At 52.4% G+C, this 21,575-nt stretch overlaps 9 protein-coding genes across 9 annotated transcripts; 6 read left to right on the top strand and 3 right to left on the bottom strand.

Annotated features, from left to right (window-relative positions):
* Positions 1–113: 113 nt before the first annotated feature.
* BDZ83DRAFT_607777 (homoserine O-acetyltransferase) lies at positions 114–2,304 on the top strand. The gene is made up of 3 exons (XM_060507450.1): positions 114–419; positions 604–994; positions 1,048–2,304. Exons 1-3 carry the CDS (start codon positions 377–379, stop codon positions 2,123–2,125), a joined length of 1,512 nt encoding a protein of 503 aa, XP_060369088.1. The 5' UTR covers positions 114–376; the 3' UTR covers positions 2,126–2,304.
* Positions 2,305–5,760: 3,456 nt separating this feature from the next.
* BDZ83DRAFT_569335 (H+ symporter) lies at positions 5,761–8,172 on the top strand (the record flags this gene model as incomplete). The annotated part of the gene is made up of 5 exons (XM_060504179.1): positions 5,761–5,929; positions 5,993–6,363; positions 6,420–6,469; positions 6,526–7,018; positions 7,078–8,172. The coding sequence occupies 5 exons, from the start codon at positions 5,761–5,763 to the stop codon at positions 8,170–8,172; spliced, it is 2,178 nt and encodes a 725-aa protein (XP_060369087.1).
* A 1,319-nt stretch (positions 8,173–9,491) lies between these two features.
* Positions 9,492–10,178, top strand: BDZ83DRAFT_569413 (uncharacterized protein; the record flags this gene model as incomplete). The annotated part of the gene is made up of 1 exon (XM_060504192.1): positions 9,492–10,178. One exon carries the CDS (start codon positions 9,492–9,494, stop codon positions 10,176–10,178), a length of 687 nt encoding a protein of 228 aa, XP_060369086.1.
* Positions 10,179–11,128: 950 nt separating this feature from the next.
* Positions 11,129–12,146, top strand: BDZ83DRAFT_789374 (uncharacterized protein; the record flags this gene model as incomplete). The annotated part of the gene is made up of 1 exon (XM_060515696.1): positions 11,129–12,146. One exon carries the CDS (start codon positions 11,129–11,131, stop codon positions 12,107–12,109), a length of 981 nt encoding a protein of 326 aa, XP_060369085.1. The 3' UTR covers positions 12,110–12,146.
* A 283-nt stretch (positions 12,147–12,429) lies between these two features.
* On the bottom strand, positions 12,430–14,260 carry BDZ83DRAFT_764015 (Dak1 domain-containing protein; the record flags this gene model as incomplete). Its single annotated transcript, XM_060515228.1, has 2 exons — positions 12,430–13,727; positions 13,777–14,260. 2 exons carry the CDS (start codon positions 14,258–14,260, stop codon positions 12,430–12,432), a joined length of 1,782 nt encoding a protein of 593 aa, XP_060369084.1.
* Positions 14,261–14,656: 396 nt separating this feature from the next.
* Positions 14,657–17,061, top strand: BDZ83DRAFT_692160 (putative Zn(II)2Cys6 transcription factor). Its single transcript, XM_060511325.1, has 2 exons — positions 14,657–15,125; positions 15,187–17,061. The coding sequence occupies exons 1-2, from the start codon at positions 15,040–15,042 to the stop codon at positions 16,964–16,966; spliced, it is 1,866 nt and encodes a 621-aa protein (XP_060369083.1). The 5' UTR covers positions 14,657–15,039; the 3' UTR covers positions 16,967–17,061.
* BDZ83DRAFT_648357 (fructose-bisphosphate aldolase) lies at positions 17,031–18,341 on the bottom strand (the record flags this gene model as incomplete). The annotated part of the gene is made up of 3 exons (XM_060510173.1): positions 17,031–17,301; positions 17,365–18,107; positions 18,306–18,341. The coding sequence occupies 3 exons, from the start codon at positions 18,339–18,341 to the stop codon at positions 17,031–17,033; spliced, it is 1,050 nt and encodes a 349-aa protein (XP_060369082.1).
* A 208-nt stretch (positions 18,342–18,549) lies between these two features.
* Positions 18,550–19,106, top strand: BDZ83DRAFT_569430 (ribose 5-phosphate isomerase; the record flags this gene model as incomplete). The annotated part of the gene is made up of 2 exons (XM_060504194.1): positions 18,550–18,966; positions 19,032–19,106. 2 exons carry the CDS (start codon positions 18,550–18,552, stop codon positions 19,104–19,106), a joined length of 492 nt encoding a protein of 163 aa, XP_060369081.1.
* Positions 19,107–19,538: 432 nt separating this feature from the next.
* Positions 19,539–21,542, bottom strand: BDZ83DRAFT_727728 (cytochrome P450). Its single transcript, XM_060512791.1, has 5 exons — positions 21,090–21,542; positions 20,870–20,972; positions 20,733–20,801; positions 20,087–20,665; positions 19,539–20,011 (listed from the first exon to the last, which is right to left on the bottom strand). The coding sequence occupies exons 1-5, from the start codon at positions 21,459–21,461 to the stop codon at positions 19,584–19,586; spliced, it is 1,551 nt and encodes a 516-aa protein (XP_060369080.1). The 5' UTR covers positions 21,462–21,542; the 3' UTR covers positions 19,539–19,583.
* Between the last annotated feature and the right edge of the window lie 33 nt (positions 21,543–21,575).

Here is a 21,575-nt window from a genome sequence, read left to right as displayed (position 1 = left end):
CCCGGAAACCTGCCAGCTGTCTGACTCCCAATTGACCGGATTTCGGCTGACTCATCAATCCCCTGCGGCCAATAATTCGCCGTGGAAATAACGGCTGCGATTAAGATACCGGCAAAGCTGCCAGTCATTACGCCATTTTCGGCGCAAATCCTTGGCTGCCCTCATTGAACGTTGACCAGTCATACAGTCACATCGAGCAAGCGGAATCCCCAGATTCTTCATATATCTCGCATATCTCGCCATCAGGGAGGGGCTTTACTCCCAGTAACATTACCCTTGTTCTACCTTATTCAAGGCCTGTTTGTATCTTCAATTGAAGACATCCAGACTACAGTTCGCATCCCGATCGCCGCCCCTCGTTCATTCCGAGATCGGGATGGCTGCACAAAATTTACAGAACGGCGTTCAGCCGAAGTACGGTCAGTTTATTCCCAGCCTGGGAGTGTCGTTTTGCCTCTCGATTCGTCTTAATCACATCATATACCTCTTCGATGCGAGCTAAGTGGCTCACTTCTTGTTCTATTGCTCTGTAATCCCACCTTGAAATGTTATGAGAATGTTCTTCTTATCAAGTAATGAGACCGGTTGCTGAATACCCGCAAGAAAGAACCCAAACGCAGCCTGAGAATCCGTTCGCTACCTTGATTCCGGAGCAACAGTTCGCCATCATCCCTGAGTTCACTCTTGAATCGGGAGTAATTCTTCACAATGTTCCCGTCGCCTACACCACCAGAGGCAAGCTCTCGCCCAATGGCGATAACGCCATGGTTATCTGCCACGCCTTGACTGGCAGCGCAGACGTCAGCGACTGGTGGGGTCCTCTCCTCGGGGGACCTGGCAGAGCCTTTGACACATCGCGGTTCTTCATCGTATGCATGAACGCCATGGGAAGCCCGTACGGCACCGCGAGTCCTGTCACGGCCAAGGATGGAGATCCCGAGAAGGGCATCTACGGACCCGAGTTCCCCTTAACCACGATCCGTGACGATGTCAAGTAGGTCACGCCCCGTCGCTGTATCCAGATATGCAGGACTGACATGTTCACAGCCTTCACAAGCTACTGCTGGATGACCTCGGCGTCAAGCAAATCGCCGCAGTCATCGGCGGCTCACTAGGCGGCATGTTCGTGCTGGAATGGGCCTACCTCGGCAAAGACTACATCCGCTGCGTCGTCCCCATCGCGACCTCGAGCAGACACAGCGCCTGGGGCATCAGCTGGGGCGAAGCCCAGCGCCAGAGCATCTACGCCGACCCAAAGTACGACGACGGCTACTATCCCTTTGACGACCCGCCCTCCACGGGTCTCGGCGCCGCCCGCATGTCAGCCCTCTTGACCTACCGCAGCCGCAACTCCTTCGAGTCCCGGTTCGGACGCAACATCCCGGACCCGTCGAGGCGGCAAATCATCCGCGAGCGGCCCAGACCCAGCACGCCGTCCGAGGCGCACTTTCACATTCACAACGACGGGCACAACGTCAAGCGCATCGGCCTCTCGAGGCAGAACAGCCAGGGCGGCAGCACGACAGAGGGAACGCCCGTCAACGGCGCGGCAGCAGCGGCGGAGGCAGCTGTCCCGGAGTCACTGGACCCCCAATTCCACGGACCCCAGACGACCACAGCAACAACGACAACAGACAGCCTGACCGGAGGAGACAAGCTCCCCACATCAACCTACTTCTCAGCGCAATCCTACCTCCGCTACCAAGGCCAAAAGTTCGTCAAGCGCTTCGATAGCAACTGCTACATCGCCATGACCCGCAAGCTCGACACCCATGACGTCTCCCGCGACCGCGCGCCCACCATCGCCGAGGCCCTCGCCCTCATCGAGCAGCCCACCCTCGTCCTCGGCATCGAGAGCGACGGCCTCTTCACCTTTGCCGAGCAGGAAGAGATCGCCGAGCACATCAAGAACGCCCGCCTCGAGCGCATCGACAGCCCCGAGGGTCACGACGCCTTCTTGCTCCAGTTCGAGCAGGTGAACCGCTACGTGCTGGATTTCCTCAAGCAGACGCTGCCGGATATCATGGAGAAGCAAGGGGAGGAGGTGGAGGAGGTTGGCGTTGGACAGCTGACTAAGAGCAGTACGTTTGGCGAGGCTGAGGTGGAGGATATTACCGCCTGGTAACAAAAAGGGGGGGAAAGTGAAAAAATGGGTGTGCAGCATAGGTAGAGAGGACCAAACGGGCAGACTCTCTCAATCTCTTTTCATGGGTTATTTTTGTTTCAACAGGTCTGGAGTCTTTTTCAACAACTCAGCGATCAAGGAAATAGATGGGGAAATTTTTGGGTTTGGATCATGCAGTGCCTTCAGTCGTCCCGCTGACGTGATTGTGAAGTCTGGACTACTGAGTGGAACATGAGTGTAATGAAGCTCATGCTGACAATAATGCCGCATTACCTAATGTTATCCTGCCATACTCGGCCGTATAGCTTGGATTGTGGTTTCGGAGACTTTGGTCCCTGCAGATGGACCGAGAACATCATTCTCACGGACGACCTCAAACCACAATTTCCAGCTCATCGGTGTCGAAGCTTCTCACTAGCAGCCTCGTCTTACCCATAGCATGTCGTCTAGGGAGCCGGGCACGGAGTCTTGTGAGCTATTCGTTCCCATTGTCTGAAAACCAAAGTACGTGTTGATGGAATGCGGTTCCGCAGCTTGGCATTTTAGACTCTTTAAGCGGGCTGCTGACCGGGCGCACGATAGATATACCTATCTCGTTCTCGGGGAGGCTCGCGGAAGATTTCGCAACCTTGCTTCCCAGGAAACCTCAAATCCCAATCATTGCCGCTCCCCCCTCCAGAACGTCGCCGGAGCAGTTCCCATGAACGGGAGTGCAGCAGTAAACTCTAGGCAGCCTGAAAGCTAAGCAGGAGTTCCTATTTGTGGCGTACGGAGGGCTTGCAAAGGACGAATGACGGAGCGAGGGGTTTGAACGGCTATTGAAGAGACGTAGATGACTCGTCCATACTAAATATTTAAGCCAGCCGTAAGGGAAGAATAAAGGTACTGAAACCGAACTCTATCGCCACAACAAGAGACGATGAGCTTGTCTGGTGGTGAGGGTGGTGTGCCAAGAATACCGCTGTAAAGACGGATAGACCGTAGTCCGGATAAGCGGCATTTCAGGGGACAGTAGAAATCAGGTGAGTGTGTACGGTGCGGTGCGACAGCTTCGTCCAAAGGCTGACCGGCATATCGCCGAAAGACGCGTTGGCCGCTCGGCGGTGATGAAATGCAGTCTTCTCCTCCCCCCTTCTTCTTGTTCGAGACTTTTTCAACATCTGAGGACGTTGGACGTGGACAGAAGACTCTACAAAAGAGTCACTTCGGTGTCGCGGGGTCCACGTGCAATAGGGAATCCCTGTTATTGGCTCGGGGAATCCCTGCCTCATCCCCTACCCGGTGAGCTAAGCGAGTGCACTGGCAGATCTGGAGACCGTGGGGGGTAATTAAGTAATTAAGTGTCGCGAGTGAGGCTTACGGGCTACCAGTGAGAGAGGGAATTATAAGGGAAGGAAATTGGCAGAGAGGCCATGTCAATACGTATCGTCCTAATAGCCGTTGCTATACGCGTACCTAAGGTAGGCGTCTGCCCGCATTTCGAGCCTCGGTGTGCCAGTCAGGTGAGAGGTGGTCAATGGAGAGACAGAGAGCAGCATTTGGTTCGTTGATCTGGACCGAAAGAGACTGGACGTGTTTTCAACGTGTTTGATGCGACGTCGGAAATTCCTGTGCGGAAGAGATGCACAAAAAGGAATGGGACATTGGAGGTGCCGTTTGGGTGACTGCGTCAAAAGAGTTCCGTGTGGTCGGCATTCCAGCGTCCTTCTAGAAGGAGCACCCCTGCTCTCCCGAGTCGAAGTCTGGGAACCTGGAAGGATCGCGGTGGGGGCGACGTTGATTCTTGGGAACTTGGCTAGGGAAAGAGCCACCCGCATGAAGAGCGTCTTCCCTGCCAGATCCGTCGCGCCCAGCGTCGCCCAATGCATACGGAAAGAGTCAGACACTCATTCAGAACTTGGAAGGTGGAAGGTGGAAGGCACTAGATTAAAGCTGTTAAATGGTGGAGAAGGAAAGTGGATACTCTGGGCTGCACCTGCCTTCCCAAATTGCCTAGAAATGACCTGATAATGCATCGTTCAGTGAGCCTGGCAAGAGCGCCCGTCTGACGTTTGGAGCCAACCTTCCTTATGGATGGATACAGTCCGTCATATCGCTCGCTCTGTTCCTCGTCTCAATTCAAATTCATCGCTGTTTCCCAAAATTATCCTTGTAAGCTTTTGCTGCCTCACCTTTTCCGTCTTCATCGCCAGCCACGTCCGCATATGCGAAGAGCTTTACCACTTCAGCAAGGAGGGCCCAGACCAGAACACAAACCAAAAGGCAACTAGCAAAATGATGTGCAAGTCTACCAACGGCTGGGGGCCTGTTCATTCTTCAACGTTCTCCACCGGCGCCCCACCGAGGCAGAAATCCGTACCAGACGGCTATCGACAGCACGTGGCATCGCATCGCATCGCAGCCTGCAACTTGCATCCGTCGTCTGCTGCCTGACCGTTAGCAACCGGTTCCCCCCTTTTACAGGCTCACGAGGTGCCTTATTGCAACCATGAATAATACGGCCCTGGTCTTGATTGCTTTTGTTCATCTCGTCGCCTATTCTGACAGAGACAAAAAGTATGTTTCCCCCATCCTGCTTCATTCGATGTTTCTTGTTAGTGCCATGAGTTGAGACATTGTTCATCGGGGTCGGACTCTTGCCCTTGGCTTAAAACGCAGACAAACTTTCTTCTGCCCGGCCACCCATTCACACTCTATCTTGTCTCTTCCTCCCAGTATCCGTATGGATACAGTACGCACCCACACACACTCTCTCTGGGGCGATTAGCTTTATGGCTCCCTTTCCTTAGACGGTGTTGGCTGCAACCGGATCCGGGATCGGTTTGACAAACCGGACGTGACACGGTGACAGATGCGAACCATCACCTTGTTTAACATTACAATCGTTCCACCCATTCCGCCCCCATCTTTGCATTCCCCAGTAACCGACCAATCTCCTCTTGCGTCTTTGCAAACTCTCCGACTTTGTATTCAAACGGCTATCTTCAATACGCTACTGCATACTGTGAGGTCAGAGGAAGGAAGTACTGACAATATACACGGACATTCTTTACGTCCATGCTCATCCCTTCCACTCATCCAATCGGCCACGTCGCGGGCCCTCCCCCCTTTTGACTAGCATCCCCCTGCCATGAGCCTGCCCTGCCGAGCCCCTGTCACCCAACTTCAGCCCCTCGCCCCATTGCAGAGGTCTTGTAAGAACGGATCAGGCGGAATATATGTGTGGTATGCATGTCTGTGGCACTCAGGCGTTTCCCTTTAAACTCTCCTACACCCTTCACGCCCCGCGCATTTGAGATCGAGTCGCCCAAACCTTAGCCGAGCCTGTGGTTATCCAACAAATTCAGCCACGATCGCGTTGACTCTCGATACTCGAACATCAGAGATTCCCGGTTCAGAGACACACCAGCTACGGACCTAAGCGACGGCATACGCCTCGACGACGGAAGGACACGAAGTTTTGGGTTGGAGAAAGGAATTGGGGGTTATCGAGAGCTGCCCACCCCACGGACTAAGGAACTCCACAATGGCATTTGGGCGGACGACGGCGACATAGACCGGGCAACATTGCCATTGCGACGACCTCTGCATTAAACTCTTGCTTTCAACAACGCCACTCTCCCAAGATGGACGAAATGTTACCGCCGCCGATGACCCCGTCCACGGAACGGATTCATCGGCGGACGAATGGAGGCAACAAGGCCTTTCACAACTTTGCAAACGACTACTCTCACATTACAGACCCCTCGTTGAGGAGACGATTGGCACTGAGTGAAATTGACAAGGTTCCTTTTGGCTTGTACCGTTAGTCTGCACCGAACCTTTTGCGCTTTGCGCTTCTCAACCAAGACTGACATTGAACCGCAGACGTAAGAGCTATCCTGGTTGCGGGTGTTGGTTTCTTCCTCGACTCATACGACATCTTTGCCATCAACCTCATTACCACCCTCCTCGGCGTAGTGTTTTGGCAAGGGCCTCCTGAATCGAGTGCGCATGGCTATGGCGGTAACAATGGCGAACTGCCGGGTCCGGTAAACTCGGCTCTCAAGGCTTCAACCAGTGCTGGAATCATTGTCGGCCAAATTGTGTTCGGCTGGTTGGCCGACGTCTTTGGCAGAAGAAGGATGTATGGTGTGGAACTTGGAATCATCATCTTGGCGACGTTAAGCGCCGCCCTGGTCTCTCCGAGTCAATCGGTTAGCTTCACTGGACTGATGATTTTCTGGAGGGTCATCATGGTAAGTGCCTTATATGTTGCTGTTGTTGTTCCTATGCCACTGCTAACGACACCAAGGGCGTCGGCATTGGAGGTGATTATCCGCTCAGTTCAGTTATCACATCAGAGTAAGTCGGGTCTTAGGCCGTTAATTTCCAAGAATTGGAATTGACGCGGTCCACAGGTTTGCGCCAACCCGATGGCGAGGAGCCATGATTGCGGCTGTATTCTCGATGCAAGGCATGGGTCAGCTCGGTGCGGCCGTCGTGGCCTTAGTCACTGCCGAAGCCTTCAAAGACTCCTACCTCGACGTCCACACTCTCGGCGACTGCCACTCACGATGCCAGCTTGCTGCCGACCGCTCATGGCGCATCATTGTCGGCATGGGCGCCGTGCCCGCCTGCATAGCACTGTACTACCGAATCACGATCCCAGAGACGCCTCGGTACACCTTTGACGTGGAGCAAGACGTCGAGAAGGCCGACGCGGATATTCGAGCGTACATGGCGAGCAAGTCAAAGGGTGACTACGATACGGATTTACAGTTCAAGATGAAGAAGGAGACCGGTCCCGGTTACAACACTCCGGCGGCATCCTGGCCTGATGCCTGGGCATACTTCACGCAATGGAAGCACTTTAAAATGCTTTTGGGCACTGCCTTTTCCTGGTTCTTCCTGGTGAGTCACACAACAATCGAAGAAATCACTCGGTCTAGGCATACTGATGTACGGAACAGGATCTGGCTTTTTATGGTCTCGGGCTGAATAGCACCGTTGTGCTGCAAACAATTGGCTATGCCGACGGAGCCAATTTCTACAAGAGACTACACAACCAAGCCGTAGGGTTGATCATCTTGGCGTGCGCAGGTGCGATCCCTGGCTATTGGGTTTCCGTCTTCACCATCGACACCCTCGGCCGTAAACCCATCCAGATTATGGGCTTCTTTATGCTCACCGTTATTTTCTGCGTGCTCGGCTTCCTACTCCATCAGTTGACCGATGCTGTCTTTCTCACTTTATACATCACTGGCCAGTTCTTCTTCAACTTTGGCCCCAACACTACCACATTTATCGTTCCTGGCGAATGTTTTCCGACCCGATACCGTTCTACTGGACACGGAATTTCTGCAGCGATGGGAAAAGTTGGTGCTATCTTGGCGCAGGTTATCAGCATCCCTTTGCTCGCAAAAGACGTCCCTGGCGACTGCCACGGCGACCACTGCGCGCCCTGGCTCGACCGTCTCCTGGAGCTATTCGCACTTTTCATGTTTCTCGGCATGCTGTCATCCTTACTCATCCCGGAGACCAAGGGCATGACCCTCGAAGAACTTGCCGGCGAGACACCAACATCCTACAACCGCGGTCGCAACGGCAGCATATCGCATTACCCACGCCCGCAATCGAAGTGGAATCCCTTCGGCGGCGGTCATCCCGCAGGGTTCCACTATCCGAGGACAAGCACCGTAAAAGCAGCACGTGTAGGGATCATGACGTCGCCCGACCTCCTTGCAGAGGAAGAGCGCAGGAGAAGGAGTCAGACCCGGTTCTGGCGCAAGAGGCGGAGAGAAAGGGGTGGCGGCGGCAGCGGCAGCAGCATCGGTGGTGGAACGGACGAGTACGCTATGAGCATACGAAACAGCGGTGTTTCTTCCGCATACACTGGGAGAAATATGGGCGCCGCTGACGAGCAGATGCCCACCGATCCCGCGGCTGCCGGCGTTTTCCCGACATGGGGCGCCGGGTGGGGTCGGGTGGATCGCGGGGCGCAGCCGATGGAGAACGTCAAGTTACACGACGTGGGAAGCCTCCTGAGGCGGGATTCCCGCGCGTGATGGGATTTAAAAGGCAATTAGCGGGCGTACGGTTTTTGGTTCAACCTCCCATGGATGGAAAATGAGGGATTTTCATGATGACGACCTTTCGCTGGATATAGAACTGTCTGGCTACCGTAAATAGTGTATGATTATGGCATCAAGACCGCCCACGCGGTGATTCAAGTTTCGCTCTACAAGTTTTATGACCCGACCTTTGATCTTTTTAACATTGACTGGCGTTCATAGACATGCCACGGTATGCTAGGGATTGCTTTGATTAGCTCCCTATGAGAAAAGTAAAAGTTGGCTGAGACACAAAGCGCAAAGCAGTCCAACTGTTTGTCATCGCAATGAGTAACTCGATGTACTTGGTCAAGGAACAAATCGTTCCTATAAAGAAGTCGCTATATTCGCCAACCTCATTTGAGATTGAGGTGTCCGTTTCAGTAAATTGTTGTAAGGTAATTTGGTATGGGTTCTGACATGTTACGCAGGGAACATAGCCTGAGCAAAACAACCAGTCGATGAGGTAGACCTGGGTGACTAGAAGTTTTATACACGGTATACCGAGCTTTCAAACTTTGAAAATCCGATGCCCCAGTCGGAAATCCAATCATTCCATGCTCATATTTCTTGACATTGCGATGACTATCTTGTTTCATGGAAGACAATCAAGCCGTTAGAAAATTGAAGATCAGTCTTGAGCATGAACTCGCTACTAGCTTCCCCTTCCATGTCTAGAACTTCCTCATAGTTCTTTCAGATAGATTGAGGTATTTCAGGAGTATCAAAAGTGTTAAAGTCATTGTCGATGCATCACAACAAGGAGCTTCCTTCTGGTTGTCTTGAGGATGAACTTCACCTTTTGTGTGGACCAAGTTGCCAGTGCATGGCCACCAGGACAATTGTATTATTTTGGGAGCGTCTAGATTCTCCAGTGGGTCCATAAAACAGGAGTGGTTTGCTGCATTCGAAGTGAGGGTGTATTCCCAGAGCATCTCAGACGCGTCCGACTTTGTCAACAGTCCCAGCAACCACCCAATAACCTGTCCTACTTTTTCCCAATTTTCATCCCTCACTACACAGGGCAAAGCTTTCTTTTGCAAACACTTCGCAGCTCTTTCCCTCCTTTGCCTGAAGTCTTCCACACACTTTGCGAAATCTTCCATTTTGACGCTTTCATCACCACAACAAAGCATCTGAATCGGCACACAATCGCAAAGTGCAATCGTCTTTCCGGTACAACTCTTTTCAGCCACCAGATTTGCACAAAATTATTCAGACTAATACAAAGGCTAAATATGCAGCACTACAGTACATTGGAAACAAAGGGCGTCATGATTGCCATCGTAGGCCTAGGCCAGCTCTCTGCCTCACAGCAGCGCATGTGCGACGACCTCCTGCAGGCCCTCATCCCTCGCAACTACCCCGTCAACCCCGAAACTCTCGACAACGCCCGCCGTGAATTCTGGGACCGCGTCTTCGCCAAGGGCTGGACGACCAACAAGGAAAACAAGGCCCCGGGCCAGCTCCCCAAGCGCACCAACGACGAGGCCTCCCTCACCATCGGCACCCTCAACCAAGATGTGCCCAAGAACGGCAGTGTCCCGGGCTACCGCCGCGCCGGCCAGTCTGTCCTGCTCAAGGTCAGCATGAAAGTCGGCGATCGCTGGGAGGACGTTGACGCCAACTTCTTCTGGGTTGATCAGCAGGGTCACCGCGGCTCCGAGCTCTCCAACGCTTCGATTGATATCGAGGGCGACCTCACTCTCGAGGAGGCCTCGGTCGAGGTTGGAATGCACTACGACACCAACGAGAAGGAGCGCGTCGGCGGCTGGAACTGGGACAAGGTCGTCTACTGGGGCCGCCTTCGTCTTCTCAACTTGGCTCTGCAGCTTAGAGTCATCAATACCGAGGATACGAGTGAGCTCAAGCAGGTTCGGCTGGTCGAGGAGCACTGGTTGGAGAAGGAGGAGCTTCGACAGAACTTCTTGGTCCACGAGCTGCTTTTGAGGGGTGATTAAAGGGAGATGAAAAGACTGATTGATACCCGGATTATGGAGGTGGGTTTTGCTTTTTTGGGGCACAAGGAGAGGAATGGTCGTAAAAGCATAGCATGAACTCTTGATTTCGCCAAAATGCCTCAAAACACGTACACGAAGGTACTTCCATTGATATTTCCACTGCAATTGCTTATCTAATGATGTAGTCCGTAAGATGGCTCCGTTTGACGGAGCTCTTTTTCGATACAGGTCTAACGTGATGGATTCATATGAAAGGTGCGTTCAACGTTTTGCTCCTTGACAAAATCCCAGCTATCGCCGTTAAGTTTCATCTTTTGTTTCATTGATTCTGCTGTTCCTTCCTTTCCATTTGAAACATCAGCACACCTGCCTTCCTAACTTCTAACTTTGGATCACATCAAAGCAATACGCCTGGTAGGCGCTGGGACTGATCGCGTAAGGGGCATAGGCTCGACAAGTCGCATTCACGCACCATATATTTTATATATATATATATATATATATATCTAGTTTAGACCATCTCTCCTCTTCTTCTTTCAGTATTACATCTTTAAGTCGAACTCCCTAAACCCTAAAATGGCGTATATCATGCGACTATGGTCTTTATTTGATAGATTGGAAAATGGGTGTCTTTATTCATCCAGGGTTTCTTTGATTCACCCAGGCTTTCACACCATAAAAGCTCCCATTCCATTTTCCTCTCCCCATATCTCATCCTATAAACTCACTGAGGAGAATGCATTCACATTTCTTGCTCTCCAAATTGAAAAATTCTCAAATTTTGCTAGTCAAATGCGATTGCTTTCTAACTCAACATCAACATCACACGCCGGACACAAGTAAGAATCTTTCACCAACGGATTTTGAGTCTTAGACTTTGGCGTCCAATTTCTTCTCACTAAGAGAAACACCACCTGCTACTTCGCATCAAAGCACCTCTTGATTTCATCATGGTTTCCCCGGAACCACCTCAGTTCGTTATCTCTGGAGTCCACCAACTCAACGATGCCGGAAAGAGAATTTTCGACAGCCTCATTGCTTTGGTGCTACTATTCAACGACCCCCGACGACCGAGTTTCGAGATAACCATTAAAGGTCTCAGACCGATGCCAGGAATCGATGATGTTATCCGTGACAACTTCTGGAGAAGAGTCTTTGCTGGTGGCTGGGCCACCGACAAGGCCAATATTTTGGAGCCTAGGTCGAATATGAGGGGAGAATCTCCTCTCCGCATGGTCAAGCACGTCACCATTGGCGAATTGTCAGATACGATAGAGTGTGACGAAACAAAAGCCACGTATCAGCGCACTGATATTCTCGTGGCAGCCAGACCGGATGTCCAGAACGACTTGGTAGACCTGGCATACTCTTACCAAAGCGGCTCAGTCTTCTCGGACTGTAAGAAGAGGCCCGTTTTCAAGAAAGACAGCCTGAACGAGCCCTCTCGAGTTCTAAATGATAAAGCCGAAGCCATACGCTCTTGGGACGAAGCTCAGATGGAATTGCTTGGTGAATGGAATTACGAGAGAGCAACATACGCGGCCCGACGCCATCTAGTTGATCTGGCTCGCTACTATGGCGGGGATGACAACAGTGTCCTCTTTTGTGGAGAGCGTCATCCGCTGGAGAGTCTAGTTGGGATGAAGGAAGAAGAAATGAGAGTCTTAATCATGATCCAATCAAGCCGCGAAATTCTGAAGAGGACGAGGCTCAGACTGCTTGACAAGATTGCTTCATTTCGTGGCGAAAAGGGCGAGGATGAAGCGAAAGGCACCAGCAGTATAGCCTACGGCCTCACAAATGAGTCAAATGAGTCTGACGAGAGCTCAAAAGAGTTGATCAGTCAGCTTCAGTGTATCAAAGAGCTTGTTAAAGCGACTGAGCTCCTGGCCAAAGTCGCGAAACATCCTCCTCCGCCCAACATTTGGTAGCGCAACTTGCAAGTAGTTCACTGGAACAACTTTTCGGAAGATGCTTGATTACACTTATATTGAGTGATTTTTATCCAAGTCGTTATTTTTGATTGGAAAGATCCTGATGGCTGGACTAGAGCGGGCAGACTGTGGCATCGCAGATATCCCGTCAACTGCTAGAAGACGTCAATACATCCGTCTCCAGTCCTTGTCTAAATTTCCCGCCCCATCTAGAACCTATTCATCGCCGGATGTAAGAGATTCAGGGTTATTTCGAGTCTTCTGTTCAAGATAATTCTGAAAATGGTAATTCATTTTGTTCACAAAGTCATAAAAGTCTAAACTTCTGCCATTCCCAACAAGAGCTCATATAGTGCCCAGGCGCCAGGGTCGGGCAGCTCTTGTCCCGCCGCGTCACCTACATAAGTTGCCCTGCCGAATCTTGCCTTCAAGTATCGTGTAGCCTCTGCCTTTTCAGCAGCGACCTTGACAGCAGCACCAAAATCTCCTGACTTGACAAAGGCATCCGAGAACGGAAGCAGCACATCCATGACGGTCCGATCACCTTCCCTTGCCGGGGTATGAGACTTGAGAGACTCCACCGCTGAAGCCAACGACGAGGCATACAACATTGGTGAGAATGATGTCGTGGATGCGGGATTTGCTTGCGCTTCGGATCGAAGGGATGAGGAGAAGGCAGAAAGAAGGATTCCGAGAATTGCCCCGAGAGTTCCTCCCATGTCGTCGACAGCTTCGATCGTCGATTCTAGAAAGGCGAAGACGGAACCGCTAGCCGCTGATCCATTGTCGAGATTACGCAGCAGGGACTCGCACAAGCCCTTGACCGCTTCACCACAATCGCCGTCGCCCATCACCATGTCCCACTTGGTCAAGTTCGGCTCAGCGGCGATTGCGCGTTCGCAAGCTGATCTGATGGCATTTTCCAATAGATTTGGGTTGACTTTGATGAGATCTGACCTCTGTTCATGACCGTTAGTAACACTGGCTTTATCTGTCGTCAGGCCATTTGTTTTCTCCTCGCCTGTTACTGGCCGGACAGTATTCGGCCAGTGAACTGCACTCGTAGGACGGTCGAGAAGCTGAAGCAGTTCATTCGCTGTTGACTTTAACTGCCGTGCTGCGGCCGAGATGTTGCAGAGTGAGATAGAGAATCCAGGGGCGTTGAGAGACGTTTCGAAGGTGCCAACTTGTGTTCGTACGGGGGTAATTGACCACGTTGACGCCAGCTGAGTTTGTACTTCGTTCGTGAGCGCGCCCAGCTCCAAAACTGACAGCCCGCCGTAGTTGTTAATGAGAAGGGTGGCTTCATCCCCTTTCTCGAAAGACACAAAAGCTCTTTCCGTATCATTCGGATCGCATAGGAGCTTCAGCATTCTGTCGACGAGATCTGTTACTGACGGAAAAGGGGTAATGAGCTGTTGGCCTGGCTCATTGTGGATGCCGGCGCCGACAACGCAGACATCTTCTCCAACGGATTGATGTTGTCGTCCTGGAACATGGCAGTGATCAAGAGCTGAACCTAATGAGACAGTCTGGTCGTTGACAGCCCTGCCGATCTCTACACATTGATCAAAAGAATACTTCTCAGCCGCTGCCGCACCGAGAATTTTCATAGCTGATAATAATAAGTAAGAGTAGCAGATGGCAAGATGATTGAGACTCACTGAAAATGTGACCTGGCATTCCTCTCCTCCCCACCCTGCTACTCTTGCTTCTGCCGATAGAAACATCGTCCGTGGCGGGGAGAACAACGACTTTGTCGGACAAACCGGAAGCCTTTGCCCTCTCCGCAGCGAGTCCGAAGTGAAGCCTATCACCAGTGTAGTTGGTGATGAGAAGGATGGTCCCAGCATTGGAAGGCGCCAGTCTCATCGCCTCAAGAACTTGCTTCGTACTCGGCGAGGCGAAGATGTCGCCGCATGCAACTGCTGAGAGGAGACCTTCGCCGACAAACCCACTCCATGCCGGCTCATGGCCTGAGCCGCCACCGCCGATGATGCTTACAGTCGACCGATCATTATGAGAGTCTGCAACGACACGTTCTGCTTCACTGAGAGTGAGATGAGGGTTCGCCGATACAAGAGCACGCAGAGCTCTCGGAACCAGCGTATTCGCAGCCGTGTCGGGGAAATAATGTTTCGTCGCCATATTGAATGTGTCTGGACCGATAATGTTCAGATGTCATCTGGAAGCCATTTCCATGGACAGGAATCCGGATATATGGCACGGGTAACATCTTCCGTGCTAATCACAGCTGTCAGTTCCCCTCCATTGTAACCTGTTCATCTTCAATTGCAACCACACAAAGATCCTCATACTCGTACTCAGAACGCCAACTTGACGCGCCTCGAGCCACACAGGCATCTCAGTGTCTGCTTATTCTCTACAGCACTAGTTCCACTCAGCTCTTCTCAGGTCCCAAGCCTCACAAACGAGAGGATCTTCAAGCGAGTCAGTCAAGGCCCTCGAGACGCGCACCGTAGGCAGACAAGACTGGAACTAATACGGTGTACGCTACCTAGCCCACTTACCCTTGTCCCCCAGGCGCTTTGTTGGGGAAAAGACAATGGTTCGTTTTCCCCCGCGAGTCCCCGCACAAAAATCCCGCTCGAGTTCCTATTTCGGTAATGCAGCTCATCAAACTCCACGGACAATTCCCGACATCCAACTTCTTTGCAACCAAGTGCGAAGGGTCGGCGATGCTCCGCTGCTCCGCACAACTCGGAAATAGCTGTGACAGCTCGCACTCCGTACCTAGCTCTTTCCACTAGGTCACGAGTAGTGGTTCCAGTTTCATGGGTCGCCAGCCCCCGCATACCGTAAAGTCTTAACTCAACCCTGCTCGAACCGCGTCTCGCAGCCCCTTCATGCAAGGAACCGATATTCGTACACAACTGCGAAAACGACGATAGGCCTGCCATGACCTCATGGATGGAAGACGAGCTGCATCAGCGCCTCCCAAGAAGCGCGTCAGAAAGCCTCGAGGCCGTGGTCTGCGCACCAAAACGGGCTGGTGAGTTCAAGCCTCTCTAACCGCACTACCCTCGACGCGCGGGTTGCTGACCTGCACATAGCTTGACTTGCCGTGAGCGACACAAGAAATGCGACGAACAGCAGCCGGTCTGTGGGCCGTGCAGCATCTCGTCTCGTCACTGCGTCTTCCCGCATCTATCTCAGGACGCGGGCAGAAGAGCAAGCCCAGCTGCTTCACATAACGACCGCCCGACCGCGCGTCTCGGAGACGATGGCAGTCGTTCGCGCGTCGATAAGCTCCCACAATCAATCGGCTCGACAGGGTCCATCAGCCTCGAGTCGCAGACGTCGATGCAGCACGTCTCCCAGCCTCCCGGGACGTATGACGCAGCTCACGCGCCTTACGTGAGCCAGCCGCGCGTATCGGCGGGAGTGACGTTCGGCGACGTGTACAGCTACTCTCCCGAGACCGTTGCATCCGAGCTTTGGACCACCGATCTCGCCTCAACGCGATGGCTCGGCCTGCTCGCTACCGACGCGGCGCAGGCAGACAGCGGCTTCTCACTCGCACCGAGCCCTGCCCCGGAGGATGAGGAGCAGAGGCGGGCGGCGGATCTGCATGGTCCACCCGATGCAACCAATCTCGAGTCCCGGCTTAACGAAGTATCAGATCCAGAGCGGAAAACTTGGCAGGCGGATCGGGACATCACATTGTCCAACCGGGAGGCCGTACTCTTTCGTCACTTTACGGAACGATCGGCTCGTTGGTTGGACTTCTTGGATCCGCAGAAGCTCTTCTCCACCTATGCAGTTCGGTTGGCTTTGAGAAATGCAGGTCTCATGAATGCAATCTTGGCATTATCGGCTAAACATCTCTCGAAGTTGGGAGGAGGAGGACATCGGAACTCCAACGTCAGCAATGGAGACACGGAAGAGGATTCCGGCGGAGAATGGGTTCGATATTACTACGAGACTCTCCGGTACGTTCAAGAAGCATTGACATACACCAGCTACACTGCTTCAGAAGAGCTCAATGCCACGGCTATTGTGATCTCAGCGTACGAGATGCTGGATGAATCAGATGGTAGAGGTAACTGGCAACGACATTTGAAGGGCGTCTTCTGGATCCAAAGATCTCAAGACGTCAACGGGGCGTCCGGCGGATTGCGCCAAGCAGTCTGGTGGGCGTGGCTCCGGCAGGACATTTGGGCCGCGTTTCGCGAAAAGCGGCGTTGCCTCAGCTTCTGGGCCGCGGACAAAGACTTTTGTGAGCTTGATCCGCACGGCCTAGCCGACAGAGCCATTTACCTGCTCTCGCGAGCCGTCAACTACTGCGCCTACTCTCGCCTGATGGAGTCTTCCTCTTTGACTGAGGTCTCAGCTTCGGGGAATAGGGCGAGGGCCGGAAGCGAAATGCTAGCTGAGATGGAGCGATGGAAGTCGTTTCTGGGGACTGAGTTTAAACCCCTCCCGACTTCAGCAAGTCCGTCCGATGTCTTCAAGCCGCTTTGGATTCACCCACCCGAATTTGGAGTTGCTCTCCAGGCTTACTCGTTTGCAAAGATACTCGTTCTTCTTCATAAGCCAGTGTCATCCGGGTTCGATGGGTATATGAAGATGCAACGATCGCTCTCAGAGGCTGTAGATACGATCTGTGGTATTGCAATGGAGTCAACAGACGAAGGCTGTCAATTGCTCTCAGCACAGTGTTTGTATGGGGCGGGTCTATGTGTACAAGACTCGCTAAAGAGAAACACCATTCTCTCTCTGATTGAAAGAAGCGAAGAAAGAGTGGGATGGACGCCGATGGCAACGTGGCGGGATGACTTAAGGGAGGCGTGGGCAGATGCCGATAGTCAAAGTCCGGACGTGATGCGTTGAAGTTTTGGTATTGACTGTCTATATTATACCCCTGAGGGCAGAAGCAGTTTGGATATCTCGAATCTCATGCCTTTCCGGCAGACTTACACACGTCCATCTGCCACTCCGTCAACTTCTGGGCTTCCTTGACCCCTTCTTCCATCAATGTCGTCAGGTTCTGCTTTGAGGCGTTTGTTTTCAAATGAACCAAGTAGTCATCAAGCACGAGCTTGTTTACATTGACCTTGGACACGCCACCAGCGATACAACGCTGCATTAGGTCCCCGGGAAAGTCATTGGTTCCGTGAAGCACGACCCGAACTCTTCCACCCACCTTTTCGCGAATCTTTTGCAGCCTGTGTCACACACTGGATAAGTAACGGCTCTGGCTCAGTGTTCAAGGAGGTGATTGGTCTTACCGGTCAAACTCCAGGACGGGTCCCCTGGCGCCGTACTCGCCATGCACATTCCCAAAAGCCGGTGCCAAAAAGTCGATGCCAGTAGCGATGAAGTCCTCCACCTGCTCCTCCGTCGTCAGAGCGCCCTCAAGGTCCGCCGTATCCGCGATACCATCCTCGCCGCCCTCGATACGTCCCGGCTCGGCCTCGGTCGCGATGCCCCTCTCGTGGCAATACGCCACCAGCTCCTTCGTCTTGGCCAAGTTCTCGTCCATCTCGTAGTGACTCATATCCACCATAATACTGTCGAACGGTAAGGTGTCCGCCGCATGCCTGATCATGGCTTCATCCTGTGCGTGGTCGAGATGGATTGCCACAGGTACTGAGGCGGCGCGGGCCGCGTGCGCTGCCGCATGGACAAGAAGACCCGATGAGAATGTGATGGCCCATGGGAATACTTGTATGATTAGGGGGCTCTTTTTTGCTTCGGCAGCGCGGATGAAGGCGAGGATGTTCTCGATATTGTATGCGATTGGTGCGACTACGCCATATTGGCCATCCTCGGCAGCTTTTAGGATTTGATACGTCTTGTTCTTTGAAGGGTCCCACGACGTCATCTTCAAACTTGATGTGTATCTGAACACAAATGCTAATGTTGTGGAGGTTAAAGAAAGTAGACCGTGAATAAGGCAGCTCTTGGTGATCTCCCCGACAATGAAGTTTGAGTTGCTAGAAAACCTTACGTAGCCGAAACAGCCTCCTGCCTATATGAAGCAATTACATGCTCGATACTGCCTACTAGGAGGCGGCGTGATCCGGTGCCACTGCCTCGGTGCCCGATGGATCACAGTCAACTAGGAGAAGTCTCGAGCCGGCGTGTGTCCACGACTCGCGGTTGCCAGCCCCACTGGCCACGAGGCGCGGACTGATGATCCATGCATAACCTCAGCTTATGTTGATACCTCATGCACATCGACAACATTCCGTGGCTTTCTCATCAAGTGCTTGGAATGACATTGCCTAGAACCACTCTAATCTCAATCAATTGTTCGCACGGCCGCTTCATCAGCAAACGTGGCTTAATACTCACTTTAGCACTCATCTGCAAACCTCTTCATCTTACTGGGCTTTTGTTGATATATCCTAAGTCAACAAATTTTATCCTTCCGCAAAAGTCCTCCTGAACTTGGACAGCAACATTCGAACATGGCTGTAACTAACGGTCTCCGTATTGCTGTCGGCGGCGACGACGCAGGCTTCGACTATAAGGCCACAATCTCCAAGGACTTAGAAGCTGATCCGCGAGTGAGCACAGTCGTAGATTTTGGCCCCAACTCTGCGACGGACAAAACGGCATATGCACACTTCGCTCTTGCCGCCGCCGAGGCCGTCGCCCACGGCAAGGTCGACCGGGCCATCCTCATCTGCGGCACTGGGCTTGGCGTCGCCATCTCGGCGAATAAGGTCCCCGGCGTCCGGGCAGTGACGGCGCACGACAGCTTTTCAGTGGAAAGAGCAGTCAAGAGCAATAATGCGCAGGTGCTGTGTCTCGGTCAACGCGTTATTGGGATTGAGCTTGCGAGGCGACTGGTCAGTGAGTGGTTGGGATATGAGTTTGATCCCGTAAGTTGAGACGCTGTCCCCTTTTATACTTGAGGACCTTTGGCAGCTGACGTTACCCACTAAAGGCATCTGCATCAGCAGCAAAGGTAAAAGTCATTGATGACTATGATCTGAGGCAGTCGGGTGGGATCAAGGCATGAAGGAAGGCGATAGGGGGCGACAGTCCGAATAGAAACATCGAGGAAAGGGGCACGACACCCGGCGGCTAGTCATCTGATATCGGAGCTAAAAGGTCTTAGAGACTACAAAAAAGAGATCACCCCCCCCCTTCTCCCCCCGGTGCTGAGTTGGGGGCTACGTCTCTTGATGCTCATGCTGGGATTCGAACTCGGATACTCGCTAAGCCTGTCGTCGAGTAGGCTGGTTAGCGTATAAATTGATTATTGACCATAAACCACTCCACCACCCAGCCAGTTTGACCTGACCCGTCGACCTAGACGGGCGCCTGCTGGCTAGTGAGAGGATTGGACTTGGGAGGGTATATGAAGCACTTCATCTTTACTGTGTATTCCGATCCTGAGAGTATTCCGCTCTAAGCTTACATATAATTTCAATGACCCATATCGCAATGACCCTCAACATGGCAAACTTCCCGCAGCTCTGGGTAATCCAACAAGTTACAAAGGAACCTCCACCTCTCGTCGCTTACAATAAACCTTGAGGTCTGGGTCGGCTTCCTCCGCAAACCCGTGCTTCCGCAACTTAATCTTGTAGGAGTTGTCATACTTCCAATCGTACTTCAGGAGTAGGTGAGCGATGATTATCTTTGCCTCACTGGCCGCGAAGAAACGCCCCGGACAGCCGTGCTCCCCATGGCCGAAGCCAAGATGATTGACGCTCGTAGTCACCAGCTGGGCAGCCGCCTCTTGCCCTGGCTTGCCGCTCTCCCGCATACGTAGGAAACGGTAGCCGTCAAACTCATTGGGGTTCTCGTAGAATGCCGGGTCTCTCATTCGTTCAGTCGAGACTGCGACAGTGTGACCCTTTGGGATCTTAGTGCCATCCGACAAAGTGACGTCGGCGGTAGCTTGCCGGAACATTGAGGCTACCGGGTATTCAAAGTTAGAAAAGGTACTATGTGCTGGTACCGAAACGGATCTCGGGGGTTTCCATGACTTACAAATCTGATTGGGCTTGAGACGTTGGCTCTCATTGAGAACACTGTCGAGAAGCTTCATGTTGTAAAGCGCCGTTTTCTTCCAGCCCTCTTTCTCGAGACACGCGGTAATCTCCTCTCTCAGCGGCTCAATCAGCTCGGGGTGCTGAAAAATATCGACCAAGGCCTGCGTGATGAGATCCGATGTAGTGCCGATGGATACGACCGCCAGCATCAGCTGTGATGCCCCGAAGTTGTACGGCTTCCCAGCAGCAAGCTCTTCGAACCAGTAAATAGTGTCGTTGTACTCCTTGCCATCATTCTCAGCGTGCCGCGCCTTCAACTCGGCGGCGACGAGATCCCATGCCTCCTTCACCTGGGCCTTGAGGTCTCTGCATTCGGGGATGTAGTTGGTGACCATGGTCTTGAGAAAACTGGGCCATAGGCGCAGTTTACGCATACCCAAGACGCTGTTTTCGCCATAGTTGACGACAAGGTCGAGCCAGCGCTCGTTGCGGCATAAGTTCTCGCCGACAAATACGCGAGCTGACATTCTTGAAATGAGGCGGATGATCAAGTCTCTAAGAACAATCTCCTGTGATTCTATTTTCGATGTCAGTCTTTGTCTCACTGTCGACCAAAGTAAATGGTCTCGACATATTTGCAGCACCTTTCGTGTCACCGAGAAACTCCTGAAGCGTTACTGCGCATTCATCTGACAAAGGCTGGGTGACCTTGGCTACAGTAGTGTTCTCTTGTTAGTCAGATATTCATCAACAGAATGTGGAGAAAGCACCAGAAACTGACCCAGAGACTTGGTAACACGTAATTTGACCACATTTTGCAGAGGTTTTGTAGGAATGGCGCCCTCCATGAAAGGTTCAAACCCAGGATATCTGGCCTGAAATAGCTGCACAGTGAATCTTGTCAGCAATCCGACACAAAATCCCGTCATCGTTTAAATGGCTTGGGTGACGAAACATTGATATTGCAGGAGCGGTTAGAGGATATGAATTTTGTAGCTTACTTCAATAATAGGCTCATCAACGCTAAAGCGAGGATCGTTGCGGATCTCCTCGCCGTGTTGCGGCAGAAGCATGATGAATTTACCCTGGTCCGTCAAGACGCGAAACGGCGTAGCCCCGAATCTTTGCCTGGCCTCTTCGAGAAGTTCCCGCCCAGCTACGGCAAACGACATTATAGACTCAGAGGCGGTCAACTGAAACCATTTCTGTGGGTTGATGATGGGCAGTTTCTTGGCTTCGTCATTGCGCAGGAAGCCGTACAGTACAACGACCAAGGCAAGGGCTAGAAGAAAATGCGATTGGTAGTCTCTGAAGCCTTCATATTGGCCTGCTACGGCTTGTGTTCTCGAGGTCGCGTTGTAAAGGAGCGTCATTGCTCAAATGTGTGACTTCGAGATGTGGGGACAGTTGTTGACTTGAGTGGTAATGAGATGATAGAGATGGATCTGATGCTGACCTGCTGGGAAACGGATTGACATTTACTACGG

Source organism: Colletotrichum acutatum (genome assembly GCF_030867785.1).
Source record: "Colletotrichum acutatum strain CBS 112980 chromosome Unknown BDZ83scaffold_14, whole genome shotgun sequence".
Lineage (NCBI taxonomy): Eukaryota > Fungi > Ascomycota > Sordariomycetes > Glomerellales > Glomerellaceae > Colletotrichum > Colletotrichum acutatum.
This window is presented reverse-complemented; position numbering and strand designations above follow the sequence as displayed.

Bases quoted from the DNA above. Each gene is read 5' to 3' on its own strand.
- BDZ83DRAFT_607777 (XM_060507450.1), top strand. From the start codon at position 377: ATGGCTGCACAAAATTTACAGAACGGCGTTCAGCCGAAGTACG. The intron at 420-603 runs GTCAGTTTATTC...AATACCCGCAAG, and splicing joins CGGCGTTCAGCCGAAGTACG to AAAGAACCCAAACGCAGCCT. The intron at 995-1,047 runs GTAGGTCACGCC...ACATGTTCACAG, and splicing joins ACGATCCGTGACGATGTCAA to CCTTCACAAGCTACTGCTGG.
- BDZ83DRAFT_692160 (XM_060511325.1), top strand. From the start codon at position 15,040: ATGGATGGAAGACGAGCTGCATCAGCGCCTCCCAAGAAGCGCGTCAGA. The intron at 15,126-15,186 runs GTGAGTTCAAGC...ACCTGCACATAG, and splicing joins CTGCGCACCAAAACGGGCTG to CTTGACTTGCCGTGAGCGAC.
- BDZ83DRAFT_727728 (XM_060512791.1), bottom strand. From the start codon at position 21,461: ATGACGCTCCTTTACAACGCGACCTCGAGAACACAAGCCGTAGCAGGC. The intron at 20,802-20,869 runs GTCAGTTTCTGG...ACACTACTGTAG, and splicing joins ACGTGTTACCAAGTCTCTGG to CCAAGGTCACCCAGCCTTTG. The intron at 20,012-20,086 runs GTAAGTCATGGA...AATACCCGGTAG, and splicing joins TCTCAAGCCCAATCAGATTT to CCTCAATGTTCCGGCAAGCT.